Source organism: Ochotona princeps, chromosome 4, assembly GCF_030435755.1.
Source record: "Ochotona princeps isolate mOchPri1 chromosome 4, mOchPri1.hap1, whole genome shotgun sequence".
Classification (NCBI taxonomy): domain Eukaryota; kingdom Metazoa; phylum Chordata; class Mammalia; order Lagomorpha; family Ochotonidae; genus Ochotona; species Ochotona princeps.
The window spans coordinates 94,099,199-94,123,235 of NC_080835.1; the positions used below are offsets into that span (position 1 = coordinate 94,099,199).

Below are 24,037 nucleotides of genomic sequence, written 5' to 3' on the forward strand. Positions count from 1 at the left end.
TCCAATAATAATAAACTCTTTAAAAAAAAAAAGTTGACGGCCTCTTTTTCACCAGGAAAACGGTGCTCATTGGCTACTGAGCCAAATGTTACAAGTTCAGTTCCTGGCTCACACACTTACTATCAATGAGCACTTATATGAGCTACTTGGCCTCTGTCTACTTTAGTGCCTTCCTTTGATAACATGGCACCACCTGCTTCTTGGCCTTTTCACAGAATTAAGTGACTTACACACATAACAAGCTAAGACCAGCACCAGCCTAAAGTAAGTGCCCAAGGAGTTTGAATCATTACTTACGTGGTACTTCTGCAGACATTTTCTGTTGGCTGGGACCCAGGGCCAGTCAAGCTCTCAGCCTCACATTTGGAAAAACAGTTGGAATCCTGGGTGCATTCCAGCCTGCTTCTCTGAGCGCATCCCCCAGAGCAAGGCTACAGGCTACGGTTTCCTCAGTCTGGTCCTGGTCCTCCCCTGTGCTCTGGGAGGACCTTCAGCAACCTCTGCAGGACATGTCCTGGTGCTGGGAGACACTCCCAGTTGGGAAGCCTGTACATTCCTTCATCCTTCACAGAGCAAGAGGCCGAGTCCTGAGAACTATGGGGAAGTGCTAGCAGAATTATCTCCCCTTCTGCAAAGAACAATTCCGGAAGCTCAGGAAATTAAACAGAGTGACCCTCCCTGCTAATGCCTCTAGATGCCTTGGACAGTGGCCTCCAAAAATGACTCCACGACTCCTGGCCACCGTCTCTCCCCTTCCTGCCATCAGGGGATGGGTAGGGGCTGACATTTCTGGAGAACCCAGTATGTACAGGTTCAGGGGTTCATAACCTGAGCCGATGAGGGAAGAGATGAACTGTACAAGGCACTGCAGTGGTCAGAAGCTCCAGCCGCACATGCTCCATCTCTTGTAGTGGGCTTATGAGTTGATTAACACTCGTTAAGCGGAGCACTCAGGAATTGGGCCTGAGGCTATAGCACCTGGTCTAATGAGACTCATTGGCGCCTTAGTGGCGCCCTAATGGGCTGGGGGGGGGGGGGCGGGAAAGAGTATATATAGGGGTAATAAAGAGGTTAGAGAAAAGACTTTTCTCTAACTGGTCTCCGTGTGTCGGTGCTTGACCCCCGACCTTCTCCTGACCCCCTGACCTTGGCCTGACCCCTGACCTTTGCCTGACCCCCAGACCTTCGCCTGACCCTCGGACCTTCGCTGTGTCCATGTTACCGGCTCAGCTGGCCGCGACAATCTCTGACATCTTCCTCATCCTCTTGAAGCAGAATTCCCCATCTATATAAAACAGGGATAATAAAAGTGCATGACCTACCGGGGAGGGGTCACTATAAACATTTAATAACTTCTTGCATGCAGTCAATCCACTTAGCATAATGACTGTCAATCCACATTACTATTACTATACAAAGAGAAACTGTTAGGTTTACTCTGGGTCTCGTTCACTGCATTAGGTGGAACCCTTGTTTTTGAGTGGGGACAATGTCTGTTTCAAAATAGCGGGGCCTGAAACTCCAGCCCCGCCAGGCAGCGCGGGTTTAAGAGCAGCCACCTTCTTCCAACCGCCCGCCCTGACATGCGGTTTACCTACCGCTTCTGCGCAGGTGGTTGTGTCTGGTCTGACTCCTTTCCTGGACAGTGTTCCTACTCCCTAGTGAAGATGAGTGCATTTCATGTGGAACCCCTGCGAGGATTAGAAGGCATCCTTCCTCTCCCTCCTCCTCCTTCTTCCTTTAGTCTTTCTTCCCGGGTCCTACAGTTTGCCTGATGTCACTATGAAGTCACTGACCACAATCGTGTTGGCTGGAGGGCGTCTCCAGTACAACTCGGCCTCCAATGGCCCCAACAAATCAGGAGATTTTGCACAATCTTTCGGGGGTGGGGGGCTCCTGACCCATTGATGCCATCCATCAGTCCTCCCACTTCCCAGAGTTTATCCCCCTCTAGAATCATATACACTTGAAACGGGTTGATGTGTAAGGTCTTGAGACCCTACAAAGGCCTTGGAAGCCTAGAGGCGGCTCTCTCAGGATCCCAAGCTCTCCGGGGACCTGCACAGGTCTGGGTCCCCCTCCCAGCAGCTGCGTGGCGCCGCATCGGCCGGAGGGAGCAGCCTCGGGCCGCGCTGCCGCTTTAAGAGAGGGGCGGGGCCCGGCACAGCAAGCCAGGGCCAGCCCACAAGGCTTCTTTTCCTTTTTGATCCATTCAAAAATTACTCATTGCAAATTCCCGGACTGCAAGGAGCGGAGAAAGAAGGGGGCGGAGGAGAGAGGACCGCTGCAGGCGTCGCGCTGGGGGTGCCCAGAGACCCGGGACGTTGACGGCCGTCCCGCAGACGCTGCTGGCCGGCGCCCGGCTCCGGTGGCCTCACCAGGAAGCGTCAGTCTCGACCCCGGGAGAGCTCAGAGCGCCGCCCCTGCCGCCCCCGCGGCAGCCACCACCGCCGCCGGGCTCTGTGCATCGGAGTTCCCTCCCGGGCCACAGCCACAGCCTGAGTCCTCCGCCTTCCCGCGATGGCCGGCCGCTGAGCTGTAACTGGGCACCGCCACCCCAGCCCGCTCGGCATGGCTGCGAGAGAGGAGCTGTACAGCAAAGTCACCCCCCGGAGGAACCGCCAGCAGCGCCCCGGCACCATCAAGCACGGATCGGCGCTGGAAGTGCTGCTCTCCATGGGGTTCCCCAGAGCGCGCGCGTAAGTGACCGCTCCGCGCCCCTCCCGCCCGCGGCTTCGCTCCAGCTCGCCTGCCCAAAGGGTGCCTGCTGCAGGCTGCCCGAGATCTGCTGAGGCGGGTAGGACGGGCGCTCGGGCCACCCAGGACCCTGCTGCTGCTGTGCTGCAGAGGACGCGCGGAGCGAGCTTGCTGGGTTGAGGACTTGAGCTGGGCCCCCATGACTGGGAGGCCGAGGGCACCGGGTTCGAGTCCCCCAGGCGCCAAATTCCCCACGGGTGGCGCTAAGAAGCTCCCTCTCGCGCCCCTTGAGGTCCCCGGCACCGACCCTCTGAAGGCGGGTCCCCCCGGGCGACTTAGGCTGACTTGGGACCCGCTGTTGGCTGGGAAAGGAGCAAGGCGCTATGGGGCAGGGAGGCCGGCACCTCCACTGCCGCTGCTTCCAGCTGCGGACTTTGCTTTGCTCCTCAGTGATGCTCCTGAAAGAGGCGGAGCGGGAGTGTGGGTGTTGTTCCGTGCTCAGTGATGGGGAGGATGTGATTCCTTCAGTGCTGAAATCTGTGGGTGCCTACCAGCCAGTGGGGAGAGCGGTCTTCCTCCCGGTTTATTCCTCTCAGTGGGAAGTAAGGCAAGGAGAGCATCGCGCAGGTGGCTGCCTACAGCAGCTTGCAGCCAAAAAGGCCTGCCATCTCAGGGTGGCAGCAGCAAGGCAGGGGACTTGCTAGGCCGGCGAATCAAAGCTGGGGCGCTAAGGAACGCGAGACCCAGCTGTCAGGCTCTTTGGCTCATCCCTCTGCAGCTGTCCTAGGTGGGTCCCAGGCCGGAGACCCTCCCCTCTAGCGTACTGCATCTTTATGTCTCTGAATTACGTCAGCTGAACAAGAGAGTTGGGCAAACTTTATCAGGAAGAATCAACAAAGGAAAGTTTCTTTTCCTTCTCACCTTCTTCAGATGATAACTCTGGGTCTCCCTTCCCCTGCTGACGGGTGAACCTCATTTATTCTAACCTCTTAAAGCGGATGCCTGAGTTTATCAGTGCACATGGCATGCTGGGGTAGGAGGGGCGCCATGGGGAGCTCCAGGTCCTGATGCGGGAAGAAGCCTTGGGCTGTGCAGGGTTTGTCAGGTGTGGAAGCTGCGCTTCGAAGTCTTTGTGAAGATGACAATGTGCGTCCATTTCTTTCAGAACTAGAATCAAATCCCAAAAAGATGAAATTAGCATGGCCCCAGACATCTGTACCTTTCCAGAAATTAGGTCAGCATTAAGGGCTGAAACTGCTTAATTGAGGAAAGAAATAGTTATCTGAGCTCCTCTGACCTTCAGATGGGCTTTTAAAGGGACCTTCCCTCTCAGTACTCTGAATCCAAGAGGCTTGACAGATAACTAAAATGGTCTAATTTTGGCTTACTCAACCCCAGAGGCCCCGTAACAGCTGACATTTGTCCAGTATTGACTATATACTGTTCTCAATGCTTGACTGCCAATTTTATCCGCCTAACAATCCAGTGAGACAGACAGAAGCTTTATGCCCATATTATACGTTAGGAAACTGAGGCTTAAGTTTCCTAACCTGCTCAAGTCACAACAGTGAGCCGCAACATTGGGATTCAAGCGGTGGCTTTGTGTCTGTACAGTTCAGGCCACCCCTCTCAGGCCAGGATGTGAAGTTTTTAATGTAGGTCACGTGCATAGAGCTGTTCCCAGTACGTAGTAGGTCATCAAGTGCTGGTTCCCACATTAGCACAAACTGGGAGGTGGCTTGGAACAGCAGATGTCTTAGCCCTGAGTTCGAGAGGTGAGGAGTCCGGCAGCAGAATCCTTGGCCTGAAATGATGTTCCCCAAAGGGCTGTGCTCCCTTGGCAGACTCTAGGAGAAGGTCCTTTCTGCACCTTTTGCCTGGCTTCTGGTCACCTCCTTCCAATCCCTGCCTCCCTGGCCATGTTACTGTCTCCGTCCTGTCTGTCAAGTCTTTCTGCATCTCACATGCAATGTTCATGTGATGCTACTCGCTTAGGTAAACCAAGGTGATCTCTTAATTGCAAGATCCCCATCTTAATCATGTCTGCAACATCCCATTTTTTTAACCAATTGAGGTGACACTCACAGATGCAAGGGATTGGGGCATTGATGCCTTGTGATATCTTCATTTAGTCTGTCACAGAGCTACTGGCGTGATGATTATGAGCAGGCCTGGTAAGCGGGTGGTAGGATTTGCTGCTCTGTCTCAAAAGAGTCAAGCTCTTGGAGGTCACATGATCTAGTCAACTCCCTAGCTGTCTGGCCTCTCCTGTACCTTCACTCGGAAAGCTTGATGTGCTTGACCTTCCCGTTAATAACTCAGGTTAATAAGAAGAGGGCTTTTCAGAGGCCAGGCATTAGGCTTCACTTAAAGAGATGAAATAAAGAGAGCAAGGGCATCAGGCTTAGTTTATGTGGAACTCCTTTCACAATCCTTATGCCTAGAGGGTCCAAAAGCACAATGAAACCCCAAAGCAGGCGAGAACACTGATGGGCTACTAACTTCAGGAAGACTAGGATGTGGTACCTCAAGACAGCCTGAGATTCGTGGCTCCAACAAGGCTCTGTTGAGAACATGGCACTAGCCAGGGCCAGCAGCTCTGGTTTTCTCTGTGTTGCAACTGGATCTGGTATTGTGTGGAAGCCCGCAGAAGCACTTGATCAAGCTCAGGGTGGGCCAGTAGAAGGGACCAGAGACAACAAGAGCAAGTCACATTTCAGCCAATGCTGTGCTGTGTATGATCTTGGGAGTCACTCAGCCCTCGAGGGCCCTGCTGGTACCCTCTGCCGGGAACATGATGGATGTGTGCTTGACAGAGCTAAAAGGACAGGAGTGTAAGACTGAGGTAGGGCAAGGTAACCTCAGGCTGTGGTGTCTGTAGCTCATTACTCCCTGGGAGCTGGGCTAGGTGTTCTTTTCATTTTACTGTATGAACTTGACATGGCTGTAGAGGAAACTGTCAGTCTCATGGAGAATTGAGAGGTGGTAATTTTCTGATAAGTGTCTGTGATGGTATACAAAAACAACATAAGGAGGTGTTAAGGACTCAATAGGAAGGACACTTAAAAGTTTCCCAAATGACCTACCCTTTTTATTTCTTTAAGTGCCATTTAGCATTTCCATGTTCCAAAGATTCTAAAACCTAAAGCCCCCCCTAGCAAGTGAGGATGGTTGGAAAGAAAAGGTTATGTGTGTGTGTGCGCGTGTGCACGTGTGTGTTTTTTGGCCAAAAGCCTGAGGAGCAGGGCCTCCTAGGAGCCAGGAGAGGGGCTGGTTTATTGTCCACTAGAAGGCATCGCAGGAACTCTGTTCAGAGTTGCTGCTTTGCACAGCTGGATTTCATGTCAGAGCCCTAACCTCCCTCTCCTTCCCTGTGTAGTTTCTGGAGGAGTGAGGAGGCTCTCACATCAGTTGTAGCTTAGGGCTGACTGTGAGTTGGAGCAGTCACTGGGAAAGTTGAATTTGAAGCAGCCTTGTTGCTAAAACCTGACGTTTAAAGATATTTCATTACTCTTAATCACCTTTGGCTAAGAAACTTCTTTCTCCACAGCCAGTGGCTTTCGAATGCTTCCTGGTGATGAATAGATAATATTGGGGAAGGACCTGTTAGTGATGTAAAAGTTTTAGTCCAACTTCTGACCAAAGCATGGTGCTATTAGTTCTTCCATTTAGCCCTCTCTCCTCAAAATCCCCATCACTTTTCATGCGGGGTCATCCATGTGCCGTTAGCTCACGAGGTTCTACAAAGACAGAACAAGATAATGGATTGTGAAGGACTTAGTGAGTGAAAAATACAATCTGACACAAGCTATTATCATGGTTTTATCAGGTTGGATTGAAAGAAAACAGAGATTTGCGTAGTGGTTGTGGTGTCTGGTGAGGATTTACATAATAACTGCATTATCCATTTTCTTTTCTCCTGAGACTATTGGAACAGTGTCCAGTTAAACAGCAAGACAGTGGCTGACAGGAAAAACTGGACTAAGCATATTCCACTTGGCTTTGGGCAGCCAGTAAGTTGTATTAACTACGCCTCACTGCCCAAAGATAAGAGCAGCCCCGAGCTGACTGCACAAGTTGTTGGAAATCATCATGCCAGGCCCATGAGTTAAAGTATCTAGTTTCTCTGGCTTCTCCAACTTACCTGTTGGTTGACATTGGATCTTCTGAAAGTGTCTCGTCAATCTGGCAGCCTGAAAATGCAACAAGTCTAGTCTGGGAGCTGTGACTGCTTTCCCAAGGGGTCTTGAATAGGAGAAGATAACTCGAACCCTGCCTGGAGCTGGGAGGCTCTTTCTGCCCAGCATGACCTCCCAAAGTTCCCTTTATCTCTGTGTGTTATCATGCAGTTAACACGTTGCTTTCACACACATTAGAGATCTCTACTGATGAACACAGCAGTCTCACAGTATAAATCACACGTGGTAATACATCACGTTTTGAAGATGGGGAGACTTAAGGAACAGAAGATCTTGGGTCACTTGTGGGGCTATGTTGTTAGAACAGCCTTGGGCAAATCCAGTGTCTATTCTAGGTTACTCGGAGACCCTGGATTAAAGACCTTGACATACATTCTATTCAATTTTGTGGGGCGTGAATTAGGTATAATAAACCAAAAGACGATTCATTTGGCCAAGTAAATGCACCCATATCATCACCAGCACAAGACACAGTGTATCTGTTGCCCATGGGAGTCTACTTGTGTCCCCATGCAGCCAGTCCCCTCTGTACCCTCAGCCTTTACTTGTACTTTCTAGACTTCATGTAAGTGGAACCACACACTGCACATACTCTTACACTTGGCTCCTCTCCTTCAGCGTATTTTTGAGACTCATTTGCACACCTCAGTAGTGTGACTCTTTATTATTGAGTGGACCTTGAGGTATCTGCATGTGTTTGTGGTGTAAATTTGCACACAAATTCTATGAAGATTGCATCATGCCCTTTGTTTTACACCTTGGGACTCTGGACCACTTTAGCAATGACAAAGCAGATTCCCTGACATGATCACTCTCAGAGTTCAGACACTGATAATCTCAGGAGGAGACTGAAGCTCAGAAGATGCCAGTTCGGAGAGTGAAGAGATGCCTGTGGCTCCGTTCTGTGGATTTTGTTGCTGCTCCACCCTTGCCCTCAGCCACCTCCAACTCCAGTGGCTTTTCCGTAAGTGCACAGTGATTATCAGAGCTAAGAGCGTTGCTTTGGAGTGGCCACATACCTAGGGCATCCTGTGTCTCCTGCCAGCTTCTCTCCAGCTGGCGACAGGATGGGAGTGCTGTGTGCCCCTCCCCATCCCAGCAGGCATCCGTGTGGGTAGCAGTCCCATCCCTCCAGCTGAACATCAAGAAACAGACAAGATCCCATCATCAACTGCTTCCATCCTCTGTATCACACTCTGCCAGGGCTGAGAACATGTTATGTGATCCTCCTGCTCCATCGCAGTAGCATCCGCATTTTCCTGGTGACATGACAGCCTGCTCTTTGCTACCTACCTTTTAGGAGGATGCCGTCTATGGTCAAGTGTCCTAGACGAACTTTCAGAAACTGAACTCTTATTGTGTGCCCTGCCTGCTGCTGAGTTCTGTGCAGGGAAGTTCTTAGGTGGGAAGGCCCAAGGTCACATGGCACCACCTGGTGCTCTGAAATCTGGTACTCACTTGAACTGGCTGGAGATGCTGTGCAGTGGCCCCTTCGCCAGGCCTGAATGCGTAGAGCTTTCCAGTGTTTCCAGAGGCCCTGACCATGAAACACCCCACAGGTAACCTCACTGGCAGGCTGGCTTCTTGGTCCTTGGCATCATGTTCTTTCTCTTTTCTCGCCTATTTGCTGTTCGGACTTAGACATATCCTTTTCCTCCCCAACCCTTGATGGTGGCAACTGTAAAGCAGGGGTGGGGGTCAGGGGAGGTTGAAATGAACCACATCTAAGATCCCTTGCAGTTCTGGCGCCTTCAGGCAGACAGGGGCAAGTGGTTCTCAGCAGAACAAGGAGCTGATGTTTCCTCATGTGTGCTCTTGCGTTTCAGAGCATTTGGTTTTTTGTTTTTGTATTTTATTTTCCACAGCGCTTTCTTGTCAAATTCTTCCCTCATTAAAGAAAACTCTTTAGGATTATTGATACTCTAAAGAGTAAATAAATGGAAGGAAAGACACAAAGCAGTCACAATGGTGGGGAGACCTTTAGCTAGCATGAATTAGTGTCATTTTCAAATTGTTCTATCATGTGCATTCTTGCAAAATACAGCCAGGATGCTGGGTCAGTAAGGGAGCAGGGGGCCACGCCTTGAGCTCAGCAACTGGGATAAATTGCTCATGGCACCTTTTTAATTAAAGGGACATCTTCCCCTCGGTGGCGTCACCAGCTGTTGGTGTAACACTTCCTGTTGTGTTCCCTGCCCCTGTGGAAGCATAAACATTAGATGACTATGACCATGAGCTCCACCAGGACCAAGGCTGCAAGATTCACCAGCATAGCAGTTCACAGCAATCTGGAAACTGCCAGAGGGACACTGTCAGCACAGATGGCCAGAGGCTGCCCAACGTTTCCATTCTCTCTCCAGTTTTGTTGGATGAGGGAGCCTTCTCCGTGAATCAGGTGGCAGGAGTGTTTAGAAACATGCTTCCCTGTTATTTACTGGGAGCATTCACTCTCTAAATGTTTATTCTTTTATCTTGGATAGGAAGCACTTAGGAAGTAGGAAAGAAGTCTGCCTGGAGAGCTATTTCAGTATACAGTCTATGAGAACACACGCAGAGCCACACCGGGCTGTCTGAGCAACAGCCAGGGGCAGTCTCTTTTCTTTCTTTTAAGATCGAATTATTTTTATTGGAAAGTCAGATTTACAGAGAAAAGAGAGACAGAAAGATCTTCCTTCCTTTGATTCGTTCCCCAAATGGCCGCACTGGTTCAAGCTAAGCCAATCTGAACCCAGAAGCCAAAATATTCCTCTGGGTCTCCCATATGGGTACAGGGTCCCAAGACTTTGGGCCCATCCTTCCCTGCTTTTCAGGCCACAAGCAGGGAGCAGGGGCAGCCGAGACTATAACCTGGAAGTAAGGCAAACTGGACTGTCCCCATATTACCAATGAATATACAATGTGATCTGCCCAGGAGCTGGCACAATGGCTTTATTGGCTAATTCTCTATCCAATGACACCAGCATCCCATATGGTCACCAGTTTGTGTCCTGGCTTTTTCATGTCCTATTTAGCTCCATGCTTCCAGCGTGGGAAAGCAGCAGAGAATGGCCCAAAGCCTTAGGGCCTTGTTCCCATGTGGGATACCTGAAAGAAACTTCTAGTTCCTGGCTTTGGATTGGTCATGCAGCCACTTGGGAGTGAACCAATGGATGGAAGACCTTTCTCTATCTGTCTCTCCTTGTCTATGTAAATCTGCTTTTCCAATGAAAATAAATAAATTGGGAAAAAAAAGAAGAAAGGAAGGAAATAAAGAAGAAAAGAAAAAAAAAGAAAGAAAAGAAAAGAAAAGAAAAGAAATCTGCCCCAAGGTCTTTGATCATTTGATCCAGGCCAGGTTCTTTGTGTAATGGGGAAACATGGAATGCTTCCCTGTGGACTTCTCTTCAAAAATCATCAGAAACAAATGGTGTTAAAAGGTAATATGCATTTCCATGAACATTTGAAAGACTTTTGTATTTATAACCTATTTCATATATATAATTCATATATATTTTATATATGTCGTTCTTATGTATAACATATATATATATATATATATGTTATAATCTGTTGCATAAGGAGTTGGGAGCACAAAAAAATAATGAGGTACAATCTCTGCCCCTGGAAAACTCAAAATCTTGTGTAGAAGACAGGAAATTTTTATAAATTATGCTAAACATCATAGATGAGATTAAAAAATACCTCTTCTTGAGAGAATGAAGAGAGTAGCATGAGCAGACAGGGCACCGAATTAAACCTAAAATGCAAGCAAGATTACAATACTACCCTTCAGTGAGAGGGGAGAGCTGGCAGACTGTTAGGACTTAATAGTACAGACTGAGGATCCACAATCCAAAATCGGAAGCATTTTGAGTATTGACTCGATGCCACAAGCAGAAAATTCAACACCTGCTGGTTCACATCTCAGCTGTTCTGCATCATGCTAATATGTGTGGGAGAACACAGGAAGATAGCCCAAGTACTTGTGTCCCTGCCACCCATGTGGGAACCTGGATAGGGTCTCAGGCTCCTGCCTTCATGCTGGTTCCAGCCAGTCATTTCGGGAATGGGTCAGCAGATGGAAGATCTTTTTCTCCCCCTGTCTCTCCTCATTCTCTGTCACTCTGCCTTTCAAATAAATAAAATAAATACTAATAAAAAAGACTTAATATCCAAGCTGTGACAGAACCAATACTTGGGTCAACTAACCCCAAGTGTAGGCCACAAATTCTATTTTCCTATGTCAGTTTAATTTCCTTGGTCGAGGCTCCAGGAGATAAATTTCTAGCAAGGTTTTGGCTCTGCTTTCTGGGGGAATAGGCTTTTTGCTTGTTTAAAATAGCCTCTTTCTTTGTCTTTAGTTTTCATCTTGCTCCTTTTCTACTTCTGCCCATTGATTTGCATCCCAGCCTATAGCTGACAAAATTCAACTGTTGATAGAGCAGTTGGAATGGTTGACTCTGGGAAGGAGTGCCACTCACTTCAGTGCCGGAGGAACCATGGGAAGGGTCCTCAGTTACCCATTCACTCACCGTTGGAGGAAAGAGTAAGTTATGTTCTGCTATGGGAAATAAAACTGAGTCTAAATACAGAAAGGAAGGTACAGGCCCTGGCTCTATCACTTTCTGAACATGTGGTTTTGAGCAAGTTATAGATTTGATGAATCAAAAAGAGGCAACGGATATAAAAGAAATAAAACCACAGAAAGCCAGGCATACACAAAGTGATACTATTCTTTGTTATCTGTAGTAGAGTCCTGGTTCTTTGAGGCTATTCCAGAGACTCTGAACTGTTGGTTTTGAAAGGTATCTGGTAGGGAGGGGTCTTCCACTCTTGGTTCCTCCCCAAGTTTATGGTTTCTGAGAAGCCAATCCCATCAGAATGAAGAGTGTGAGGGACTACTTACAAAGCAAATTCTTCCCAAGTGAAGCCTTCCTTCTGGAAGTTAGAATTTTTACTTTGTCTTGTTTGGGAAGTAAGGATAGATGTGAGTCATTATAAGTCAGCAAGTGGCTTTCATAAAAGACAAGAGCGTTTGTGAAGGAACAGCAAATGTTGCCAAAGGCAAATGGAGTAGTTTCCTATGGCTGCTGTAACACATTACTACAAATCCGGGGCTCAACCTTACATTTTGAAGTTCAGAAATATAAAATGGATATTACAGGCTAAATCAAGATGTCAAGAGTTGAGTTCTTTCTGGAAGCTCTAAAAGATAGCCTGTTTGCTTGACTGTTCCAGCTTCTGGAATTACCTACACTCCTCAGCCAGCAGCCTCTTCCTCCATCTTCAAAGCATTGTTCTCCTACCTCTGCTTCCTTCCTCATATCTCCTTTCTGTCTGTGGCCCACCTGCTTCATGCTGTCCAAGGATCCTTGTGACTGTACCTCCATGGCTTAAGAGTCTTGGTTTCATCATGTCTGTAAAGTCCCTTTGCCATACAAGGTGACACAGTCACAAGTTCTGGAGATTGGCACAAGCATAGCTTTGGAAGATGTTATTCTGTTATTCTGTTAACAACGTGTGTGTGTGTGTGTGTGTGTGTGTGTGTGTGTGTATGCTCCTTTGTCTGTGACATTGCTCAGGGAGTGGCGATTGACTATACTTGCTTCATTTGTGCTTCTGTTTACTAACTCCTCTTCTCTTGTCCCATCCTCCTTACCATTCCTAACCACAGCATCCGTAATTGTAGCTCACCTCCACTAAATGTTTCTTGTACACCAGGTAATATTTTAAAGACTTTATACATGTACCATTTTATTTATTCCTCATAACAACCTCACAAGGTAAGAATTATTATTATGTCCATTTTGCAGATGAAAATACTGAAACAGAGCTTCTGGTTTACTTAAGGTCACACAGAAGGTGGTAGACCCACGATCAAGGCCCAAGGCAGTTGACTCCAGAGTGAGAATTCTTCCCAAGCAGCCACAATACCAGCTAACTGGAGTTTTATAAGATCTAATGAATAACAGGAAAAGGAAACTTGAGGTCCTAAGCCCATACCAAGAGTATCAGAACTGAGGTTAACAGGTCAACTTACTTTTCCCCTTGGTTCAGTCCGTTATTGGGCCCCAGCTAATTGCAAATGTGGTTCACTGTCTACTGATGTGGTCTGGAGTCTCAGTGATGTTATCTCCCTTTCTGGAAGTCTTCTGTGTGAATGTTTGTGTGTGAGCCAGTACATGTGTCAGTACCTATACTTACCCATCTTAGTACCCAACTGTGACAAGACAGGCACAGGGCTGGTTGAAAGTCTCTGCCTCCTACGTGCAAATGAACCTCCAAGGGAGAACTGGGAAGCATGGGTCTAACATTGATCTCTGCCTCAAGCAATGGCTGCAGTGATGTAAGGAAATAAAAAAATGGTTGATGCAAAGCTCACCTTACAAATGCATGAAAAATAGCAGATATAATGGGTTAGGTTGTTATCTTTGGAGCAGGCACAGAAGGGAATTCTGAGCAGTTCATAATCCATTCCTAGTTTATGGCAAGAGTATGCTCCCAGGTTTCCTCCTCAAAGTCTGTTAAGACTTGGGGATAACTCGCATGGCATTCAGTTGGTCTGATAAGACTGCTGGGGAAAAGCAGAGGTTGATGGGTCTGGCTTAGGGATATGAAAAGGCTCTTCTTTAATGCAGATCAGGAACTTCCTTCTTCCTGGCTTCCAAAGGGCACAGAACTACTGCTGCCCTCATCCAGGGCCTAAAACGCTTCAGCCTGGTGGCAGGGGCCACTGTGGGAGCCAGCTGGCAGGTCGAAATTGCCTGGCCAAGATGAACCTCTCAGGCCTGCAGAGACTTCTATGCATCCGGACAGAGGAGGATGTCTGAAATCTGTTCTGCCACAAGGAAGATCAGAGATGAGCCATGGAGGCTGAAAGACAGTCAGGCCATCTCAGCATCTCCCTGCATCACTTCATTCATCAAGCCTCTGCAGGGAGGTGACAAGTGCAGCTATCTTATTGTGGCCTGTGGCTGCCAGCCCTGTAAGACTGACGGAGCAGGGATTCAGGCTGACAAAGGAGGAAAAGCTGGATATTGGTAGATCCACTTCAGCAAGAGGACCTGTGTGATTGGTGAAGGCTTCCAAATGGGATGACTCTCCAGGGACCTTGAGTAAACAAAGAAGCCTGCTTTTGGCTGGGCAGCTGGCTCTGAAGGATGCGAAGCACAAAAATCTCGGCCTTGGAAGTTGTTTTCTTTGGGTTTTCTGTTTTGACATTCTTTAAATGTCTCCTTTCCAACCTCTGTGGTTGGGAGAATGAGCTGCTGCTTTTCTGAGCTCTCCTGAGAAATAAGCAGTATGCAGCTGCAACAGGTTGTCTGGAAAAATGGGAGGTGTTGAGGTAACCAGAAAGTAGTGACCAAACAATGACATTATGCCAGGCATCCGGCCGTTGTGCTGAGTTGAGGAGTTACAAATAATGATAAGATCTGATCCCTGAGTACCAGGAGCTCCTAACCTCTGGGAGAACAGAGTCATACAGATGACTTCAACATCTTGTCCTGAGACACAGGGGGAGGGTGGGTATTGTTCCTTTCATGTCTGAATGGCTGTTATATGAAAAGGGGGTGCTTGCTTTGAGTACTTGTAACCAGTGGTTCAGTCGCTAGAGGCAGGTTCAAGTCTTAGCTCACATGGAAAGGCAGCTTTTAGAAACCAGGGCCCAGCCACATGTGCCCTGCCTCCTGGGACTGTGTTTTCTCTCCCTGGTCATGAATGATTGCAGCTGAACTTTCTGATCAGCCACCTAAGAAGGAAGTGCTAGTTCTAGAAGGGCTTTAGGAACAAAAAGGAAGGCCCTGGGGAGAGGCAGACTGACATTGCAGGGCGCCTTCCCTTTGCGGATTAGCCTCTGGTGGGCTGCTTCCAGGTGCAAAACTCCCAGGTTGGTGGGAATGATTCTGCCTCACAAAAGGGCTGAAGAGATGAACTAGGTCTCCAAAGAGGAACACTTGAAGCAGTTATTCATTTGTTTATTTATTTATTAAAGATGCATCTATTTCTCTTGGAAAGCTAGATTTTTAGAAGAGAGGCAGAGAGAAAGATCTTTGATCTGCCAGTTCACTCCCCAAGTGGCCACAATGGCCAGAGCTGAGCTGATCTGAAGCCAGGAGCCAGACAGCCTCCTCCAGGTCTCCCACGCGGGTGCAGGGTCCCAAAGCTCTGGGCCGTCCTCTGCTGCTTTCCCAGGCCACAAGCAGGGAGCTGGATGGGAAGTGGAGCTGCCGGACCACAGTCGGCACCCACATGGGTTCCTGGCCTTCAAGACAAGGATTCAGCCACTAAGCCATCACACTAGACCCGGTGCATTAATTTTTGAACAAGTACTCTCTGGTTGTGTGCCAGTCTCATGGGCTCTGAGCATGTGACACTGAGTTGAGACTGGAGTGGTGGCTCAGAGAGACCAGAGCAAAACAAACGCCGGTGAAGTCCAGGGTTACCACACAGGGGTTCAGCGGGCTCACTAAGGAGAAAGAAGAGGAGCTCTGTAAAGCAGGAGAGAGTGAGAACGTAGGTCCTGTAGGTTCACAAGGATGGCTTTGAATTTGTAATAGTTAATGGACTGCAGTTTTCAGCAGTACAAGACCTGAAACTCCTTCTCCTAGAACACTCCAGAAGGGCCACTGTTCTTTCCATTGTCACTGCAGCTGCTAATGATGGAGGAAACATCAATTGTAACAGGGCTTTTATTTTATTTATTTTTTTGAGAGTCCAAGGCTGTCTCCATGTTTGAATTCCGTTGCCCTGAAACTGCTTCTCCTGAGGGGGTTTTCTTTTTTAAAAGAGAAGGAAGATCGCAATGAAGAAGGAAATCTTTTCGTGGTTCTTGCCTGTCTCCGTGTTCCGCTGGCTGCCGGCCAAGGCCATGGAGCACCTCTGAGAGCTGTGTACATCGAGGGCTCGGGATGCTCTTTCCCTCCTCCCATTCATTGTCTGGCAGCAGCGGTTTGCTTTCCTCGTCTGTATTGGGTCTGTAGTGTGCTAGGATCAGAGGAAAGAGACCTCTGCCACTGCTGATAGGCAAGGTTTTAAAATATACAAAGAAGATGTTAAATTCTTTCAAAAGTCGAGAAGTGAACAAGTACGCTATCACACGTCACCAAGTTCCCGGAAACAGAGATGTCAGTGAAGCTGGTGAGTAACTGCCCTGACGGGATGCTCGTTCCTCCAGGGAGCTGAACGGAGTCTATAGTAGGTCCTCAGAGGCATCAGACAGAAATGCCATCGACTCGTCCTCTGTGTGCCAGCCACTAGGCTCAGCACCTTATTAAACTTTTTTTGTATTTAAATTTAATTAATTAATTTTGAGAGGCCTGCTTACAGAAATCTCCCATCCGCTGGGTCACTCCCCAGATGCCCGTAGCAGCCCCAGGGTCAATGCAGATCTGCCCTGTGGGCGGCAAGGACGGACATATTAGAGGCCACACTGGCTGCCTCCAAAAGCATGTGCTAGAAGGGAACGGCAGCTAGAGGCAGAGCCGAGACTCAAACCCAAACACTGTCCCGTGAGGTGTGGCCATCCCAAGGGATGGATTAAGTTCTGCACCAAACACCTTCACCCAAGTGTCTTTCTTACACTTCACTGTAAACCTATGCATTTAGCCTTAATAAGTCCATGTTGCCAAGGAGGAAATGGGAGGCTTAAAAGACACTCTGTCTGCACATGCATAGGTGGGAGAACTGGGTGTTCTAACCCATGTTTTCCTATCTCTAGAATCCTTCCCATTAGCCCTGCAGTAAGACCGCCTCCGTTTCTGCTTTACTGCTTTATTTTTGTTCCTGTATCACAGTTGTAAGCACGCACACATGGAGTTCTAGCACCCTGACTGGCAAGCAAACGTGCCTGGCAGCACCACCAGCTACCGTTTCCTGTGTTTAGAGGCCACACTGCAGGAAAGTGTTTCAAGAGATGTTTGGCATGTTGTGTCTGCTCCTTGGTGCCGAAGTGTGGATGACACTTGTAGGAAGGAGGACAGTGACCTGAGAGGCTTTGCATTTGGTGGCAGTTCCTGTCTGGGAGGGACTTACAGAGGAATGAGGATGTCACGGGATGAGAACAGAGGCTTTGCTGTGTTTGGTCTGAGCCCATGTGATCTCAGGAAATCAAGGCACTGTGGGGTCAAGGTCTCAGGACTAACTTAGCCTCCGGTCTATCTTGTGACTTTGACTGAGACAGCTTGTGTCTGCTGTGTCCATCTGTGCAAGTTAGTTTTCTCAAAGTTACATGGAGTCAATCTGATGCACCAGGCACTGCTTCACCCCTGGGACCCAGCGGTAAAAGGATGCCTGCCTGGCTCCCCACCTGGCCCCAGTGAATTCCAGATTAGGAAGGAGACAGGTGTGTAAATACTTGGTAATTGTGAATTGGGGGTGTCCCTACACGTGACAGGCAGCTTTTTCTCCAGTTTTCTAAGGGCTGCCTTAGAATTGCAACGTATTTGAACTTTGTAGTTGAGTAGAGACAAAAATGTGAGAACTTATGCGTTTGTTTTTATCTTAATAAGTATGTAGTAAGTGTAGTATTCCTGTTTTACAAATGAGAAAGTCGAGACAGATGCATTAAACGCTCTGTTCAAGTTGAAAGTGACTGTACCAGTGTACTCCAATTCGCCTGCCTTTGGAGTTAGTTGCTTTTCAGGTTCACCCTAAAGGCTCTTTGAAAATGTCATTTAAAGTTTCAAAATAGTAACATTCTAACACTCCTCCGCTCTTGAGTCATCTCCCACTTCTTTCCCTTTGATTTCCTTCTGTGTTTCTGGGGATCCCAGTCCATCAGAAGTGAATGCCTGGCCACCACCTGGGTTTCTGACCCCTGTTCTGCTCCCTCCTCTCTTACCTCCAAATCCTTTTCTTTCCTAAACCTTTCTGTGTGAATCAGCTGACTTCCATTACTCAGGCCCTTGTTATGTTCAGCACCCCTGGGTCTTGCTCGAGTTTATTCATGAATCATTCAATGCCCTGATTTCAAGGTGTGCATTTTTTCTCTGTAGAGAGATGTTGCACATCTTTTCCAAATATTTTCTCCTTTGAGAACACCTCTCAACTTGCAAGACCCATTTCTTATTTCTCTTCCAACCTCCCTGAACTCCCCTCTCAAGGCACATGTGTGTGTGTGTACACATACTTGTGTGTGTGTGCTGCCACAGCCCTTGTCTGCCGTACGTCTAGAGGAGCACTTTTCATGGGGCCATCATGATCGTTCTCTGTGAGGTTCCTAGAGCAGACTGCGATTCCATAGTGTTGGCACTGAGTCTTTTCCGTTTCGCTAGCGCTTTGCATGGTGCCTTGTACGTGGTAAGCACTCAGTCATTCATTTCTCAGTGACTGTATGAGTACTGTTTTTTGTGTATGTGCTGTGGAGGCCATGGTGAGAAAAACCAGTCTTGTTCCTGTCCTTATGAGTTTAACAAAGGTTTACTGAGAGGAATTGAAACTACGTGGTGTACCTTAACCACAGCAAAATGCCGCAGCCTGGGTGGATTACACAACAGATGATGGTTTTCCCATAGTTCAGGACTCTACAAATTCCAAGGTCAAGGTCCAGCAAGGAACAGGTTCCATGAGACCTGTCTTCATGACTTGCAGGCAGCTGCCTTCTTGGTGACTTTGCATGATAGGGAGAGGAAGGGAAAGGACTAAACTCTGATCTCTTCTTACAGAGGCACTAATTCCATCATGGGAATGACACCTTCATGACCTAATCTAAACCCAGTTACTTCCCAGAGCCCTGTGTCTACATACTCATATTTTGGGGGGCTAGGGCTTCAGTCTATAAGCTTTTAGGAAATGCCATTCAGCTCTGCCATAGCAGTGACTTTCTGGAGGGAACATTCATGTGAATTTAGGGATGGGAACTTAAGGCCCAGTAAGGAACATGCCATGTGCAGGATCAACTGGGGCTTCCTCCACCCGTGGCCCATCTTGCCCATCCTGCTCCGTCCTGTCCAGCCCTCTTAACTGGTCGGTTGGAAAACAGGGATGAGATCCTCTGCCCTGCTTTCCATTGTGACTGTACTCAATCTAGACCTGATGGCCTGACCCACATTCCTCTGGGCCCAGGTGACCAGTGAAGAAGTAGAAGCCATAGGCAGTGAGAAGGGAGAGAAGCTGGTAAAGACTGAGTCTTTCCCAGGCCTGTTCATGAGCCACTTTGAACACTCTCCACTGGTCGGTCCTACATGACTCACTGCTCGACTAAGACCTGCTGCCTGCAGGCCGGAAGATATGCTTTCAGGAGCCAACGGACCCCAGGGCTTGGGAGTTCCCTGTGCTGCATGAAGTGGCTGTTTGGAAGAGGCTGCTACTTCCAAAGCCTCCATGAGTTTCACAGCACAGACTGAATCTGATGTTTCTTGAAATGCTGCAGAAGGAATTCCTCCATTAGTTGAGGCTCAGATGCAGGGTTTGGGGATAAGAAATTACATACCAGGATTCAGAAAATATGTGTTCTGGACTAAAATTTTTGCTCAGTTTGTTCCATTTCAACTAGCATATGTTATACTCCTTTGTTGTACCAAGACCTGTGCTTGGCAGTGGGTAGGTAGAATAAACCAGGCAATCATGGCTTTCAAGGGCCTGGGCGTCATCATCTCGGAATTCAGGTTGCAAAGTAGGGTGCAAGGTGCTAAATGACTCCAGTATAATCACTTAATCGAGCCTCAGGGAATCCAGGGAAGCAACTTTCGAAGATGCTGCTTGAGTTGGGAATAGAGAGACAAGAAGCCAAACAGTAGAACCCGTTGAAGGTGGAAGGGTGTGGCAAGGAGGGACTAGGCCAGGCAAAGAGGTTTTTTTCTGTGCACAGGTTCAATGAGGGAAGAAGCATGGTGTACCAGAGGTGTGGTTTTGTTATATGTCTGGTGGTCAAGGACTCTGGGGAGCCTGATGAGAGCCAAACCATTCTAAGGCGTCTGTTCTGAAGCTCTGGAAGGGCACCTGGGCATGTTGAGCAAGTTTATGGCTTAACCAGATGTGCCTGATAGAGCCTGGCCACACGGTAATCATGAACCTCAGAGGAGCAGCTCCCATAGGCCCCAGGAGCTTGTTGGAGATGTAGATTCTCAGCTGCACCTGATGCCTACTACATCACAAGCTACACTCCCGAAAGATCCCCAGGTGATGGGTGTGTACACCAAAATTAGAGATCCTGTTCTACAGTGAGAGTCAGGAAACTTTGGAACGAGCCAGAGACGAACTGTTTTCAGCTTTGCAGGCCATGTGATCACTGATGAAGACTTAGTTTCCACTCCTAGGACAAATGCCCACATGGACCGTATGAAAGCAAACATAGATGCTTTGCAGGATACAGTGTTACCAGTGCACACCAAGAATTGCATTTCTTAGAAATTTCAAGTCATAAAATATTTTTCTTTGACTCCTTTCTTAATGATTTAAAAACGCAAAAGCCATTCTTAGCACACATGTTGTGCAAAAGCGGTGGTGGAAAGGATTTGGCCCTTGGCTGAGGTCTGCTACAAAGCATTCCAGATCCTCAGCTTTCAAAAGAGTATATCTTGACCTACATACTTCCAGGAGTTATTGCACAAGTCGCAAAAGCTGGAAAACACACCCAGGCTAATCCTTCCAGTTCATATGAAGAAATAAAGACCTCAAATAGGAAAGTTGTTTGCTCTAAGTCACACAGTTCCTCCCTAGTTAGGACTCAAATGGGCCTGTAGAATTTTGGACAGAAGTTCCTCCACTACTGTGGGTGCAGAACGTATGGCCCTGCCAAGGCAACCACAGGTGGGACTAAAATTTTATAAATCTACCACAGGCTAGTTTTTAAGCTGGTAGTCTGGTGTGGCCTTCAAATAGCTCAAGGTAGAAAAAAGATTCCCCACCCCTGCACAAAGAAAGCAAACATAGCGCTTTATCTCTTCTTTCCACAATTGAAGCAGAATAAAAATGTGTAAAAGGCAAATTAACTTTCTTTTACGTTACGAATCATTAGTTAGGGACTTTCTAACTTCAACTTGCTTCACCAAAACCAAAAACACTGTGCATAGACTCTCCTGGAAAGTGTGTGTGACAGAGCAAGGCTGAGGCAGTTCAACACCTGAAATCTGATATTAAAACTCATCTTGATTTAGCAGAACAGAGGCAGATTAGGTGTTATTCCACAACAAATAAGTTTTGCTGGAAATTATTTAATTCAAATTTTTCAATTTTTTAAAAATTATTTGTTTGAAATATAGAATTACTAGGAATATGGGGAGAAAGACAGAAAAAGATCTTCTATCCACTAGTTCATTCCCCAGATTGCAACTTGAGATCTGGGACTGGTGAAAGCCAGCATTCAGGAGTTAGTGATGGGCCTCCCTTTTGGTACAAGGGCCCAAGCACTTGCGTCACTTTCCACTAATTCTCCAGGCTATTAATAGGGAAGTGGATCTAAGATGGAATAGTAGGAACTTGAGACAATGCCCATATAGGATGCTGGTGCAGCAGGTAGCAGCTTTACCCACCACACCACAATGCCAGCCCTATATCTGTTTATTTTTGTTTAAACCTTGCTCGTCCATAACAAACAAGCATTCACTGTAATAGTTACTTGAGGACATAACTAAAACCAGTCAACTTTCTTTCTGCACCTGTAGGATGCCTAAATGATTCTTCTTACAGCAAAAACTCAAACTATTTCAGATTAAAAGAAAAATCCACCAAAAAATTCCACCTCCTTCCCACATCTATATCCTCAGCTTTGGGCCTCTTTCTCCTGGTGCAGCTGACAGCTGAGCCAGACAGAAACAGTTGCTCCCAGAGGAAATGGAGCGTCACCCTCTCTGTGACTTTCGTTCTGGACACTGAAAGACAATGATGGGATTCAGACTGTAGATCTTACAGAATGAAAAAAGAAAATGCACTGTGAAACCACATACGCAGGGAGGTTTTTTGTTTTGTTCTTTGTTTTTTGGCTTTTTTTTTTTTTTAGCAATATGGAAAAGCCTTCTCTAAACAAAGTGCCATCCTGGCTATCCGTTATTGGGTATCCTGTTCCTTGTTTTCCACTGTGACACTGAGCGGGGACATTAACTGCTAAGCTTTAGATACAGGTTCATAAGCACCCTTACACACACACACACGCATACACACTCCTCTCAGTTTGCTTAATGCCTATAAGGTTTGAACACAAAAGTGATGTGCTTCTACCTGGAGACTAGGAGATGCCTGTGGGGTCCCTGAGTGCCCTTGCAGAAGGGGACACAAAGCATTTTATTGTTTGTTACCATGACACAACTGCCACCTGGCCAGGGCATCCATGATCTGCGCTGCTCCCCCTGGCTTCGGAAACCTTGCATGCTGAGAATGGCGGCAGCAAGCCTGACTCATCCACTGCTCCGGGTGGCCCAGCTGTCAGAGGAGACTGACCTTCTGTTCTCCCTGCCTTGACAAGAAAGCCACCGGGTGTGGGTCGTCTGCCCAGGCTCAGCAGCACAGAGGGCGTCTCCTCCTGAGCAGTGCCCTGCCGACTCACTTTGAGGCTGGGAACAAATTGCTTTTTCTTCAATAATTAATCATAATAGTTTTCATTTATTTAGGAGTGCACTGAGTGCAGTGCCATGGAGCCGTCACTCAGTGCCAGGTCTCTGACCTCAGCTCCACGCTGCCTCTCACACCTTCCCCCCTGAGATCTCAGCCAGTCCCCACACCAGCTCTTTGCTAAGCTAGCAGTAATGCGTGCGTTGTGTGGACAAGAACACCGGGGACTGGAGAGTCTCATTTGTCCCTTATCCTCTCCTGAGCATTCACTTTTTTCCAGATGAGAAGTTGAAAGGTACTCTTTCCTCTCCCTTTAGTTTCTGGAGCCTGGGGTGGACATCTCATTCTAACCCAGAGCTCCTCTGAGAAGCACAAAAATCAGGATCCTGAGGCCTGGCTCAGCTCTTATCCTCTGTTGGCAGCACCAGCAGGATCACCCAGCTCTGAGCTGCTACAGCCTTCTCCAACCTCCTTCCCCAAGAAGGGACCTGTACCCAGGTCTGCGCTGTCATGGTTCAACACGCTCTTTCACCGCACCAGAGCTACTCTGTAAGTGCTTAGAAATTTACAAAGTTCTGATTTTAAAATAGGTGATGGAAATATTCACACTTCTACAAAGGCATGTGGAAGAATGAAACATATCATGGCATTCTAATCTTATTTCATCTATACTGCCACCCACTTCCCCACCCACTTTGCTACCCTTCTTCAGACTATTTTGAGTTAAATACTAGAAATATCATTATCTCTGTAAATATTTCAATTTGTATCTCTAGATTACAGCTCATAAAAATATTATCCCAGGTTCCTTATCACACCTGAAAAAAAAAAAAAAAAGCAATAGCATTCATTAAAAGCATATAGCGTTTTTGTGAATCAGGGTTAAAATAAGGCCCATACTTGACACTGATATTTGTGTATCTTCCCTTTCCTTTTCTGATTTTATACCTATCTGATTTTTGTTGTTGTTACTGCTTCATCCAAGAGGCAGAGAGAGAGAGAGAGAGAGAGAGAGAGAGAGAGAGAGAAACTGCCATCTACAGTTACACTAGCCTGCAATGGCTAGAGCTGGGCCAAAGCAGAAAGCAGAATCCAGGAATGCAAGCAAACCCCCCATGTGAGTCACAGAACCTATCTGGCTGAGCCAACCATCCCGTGCTGGATCTGAAGGACTGTATTAAGCAGAAAGCTGGACTCTGTAGCTGAAGCCAGGTGCTGTTCTGATGTGGGCTGCAGGTGACTACACCAGTGTCTCCATTGACAGGCTAATGAATGACCTCTCTTTTTTTACATTTTTCTTTTAATTGTTAACATTCTTGTTATTTTTAGAGATGTGTTTATTTTATTTGAAAGACAAAGTGACGGTCAGCGATGGGGGAGAAACTAGAGACAGAGATCTGTCATCCGGTGGTTTACTCCCCAAATGCCTGCAGCAGCAAAAGCTGGGCTGCGTTGATGCCAAGAGCCAGGACCTCCATTTAGGCTTCCCACACTGGTGAAAAGAACCCAGGTCCCTGTAATTTGCTGCTACCTCCCAAGTACGTTAGCAGAAAGCTGAATTAGAAGTGCAAGCTGGAGGCACGGCGCCATGGCCTAGCAGCTGAAGTCCTCACCTTGAAAGCACCGGGATCATATGGACGCCGGTTCTAATCCCGGCAGCCCCACTTCCCATCCAG

General features: G+C 47.6%; 1 protein-coding gene across 1 annotated transcript in view; it reads left to right on the top strand.

Annotated features, from left to right (window-relative positions):
* Nucleotides 1-2,539: 2,539 nt before the first annotated feature.
* The window catches only part of UBASH3B (ubiquitin associated and SH3 domain containing B), a 137,312-nt gene continuing 115,814 nt past the window's right edge, over nt 2,540-24,037 (top strand). Inside the window, exon 1 of the mRNA XM_004584984.2 lies at nt 2,540-2,699. Coding sequence (XP_004585041.2) covers nt 2,572-2,699 — 128 coding nt within the window. The 5' untranslated portion in view covers nt 2,540-2,571. The remainder of the gene's footprint in view (nt 2,700-24,037) is intronic.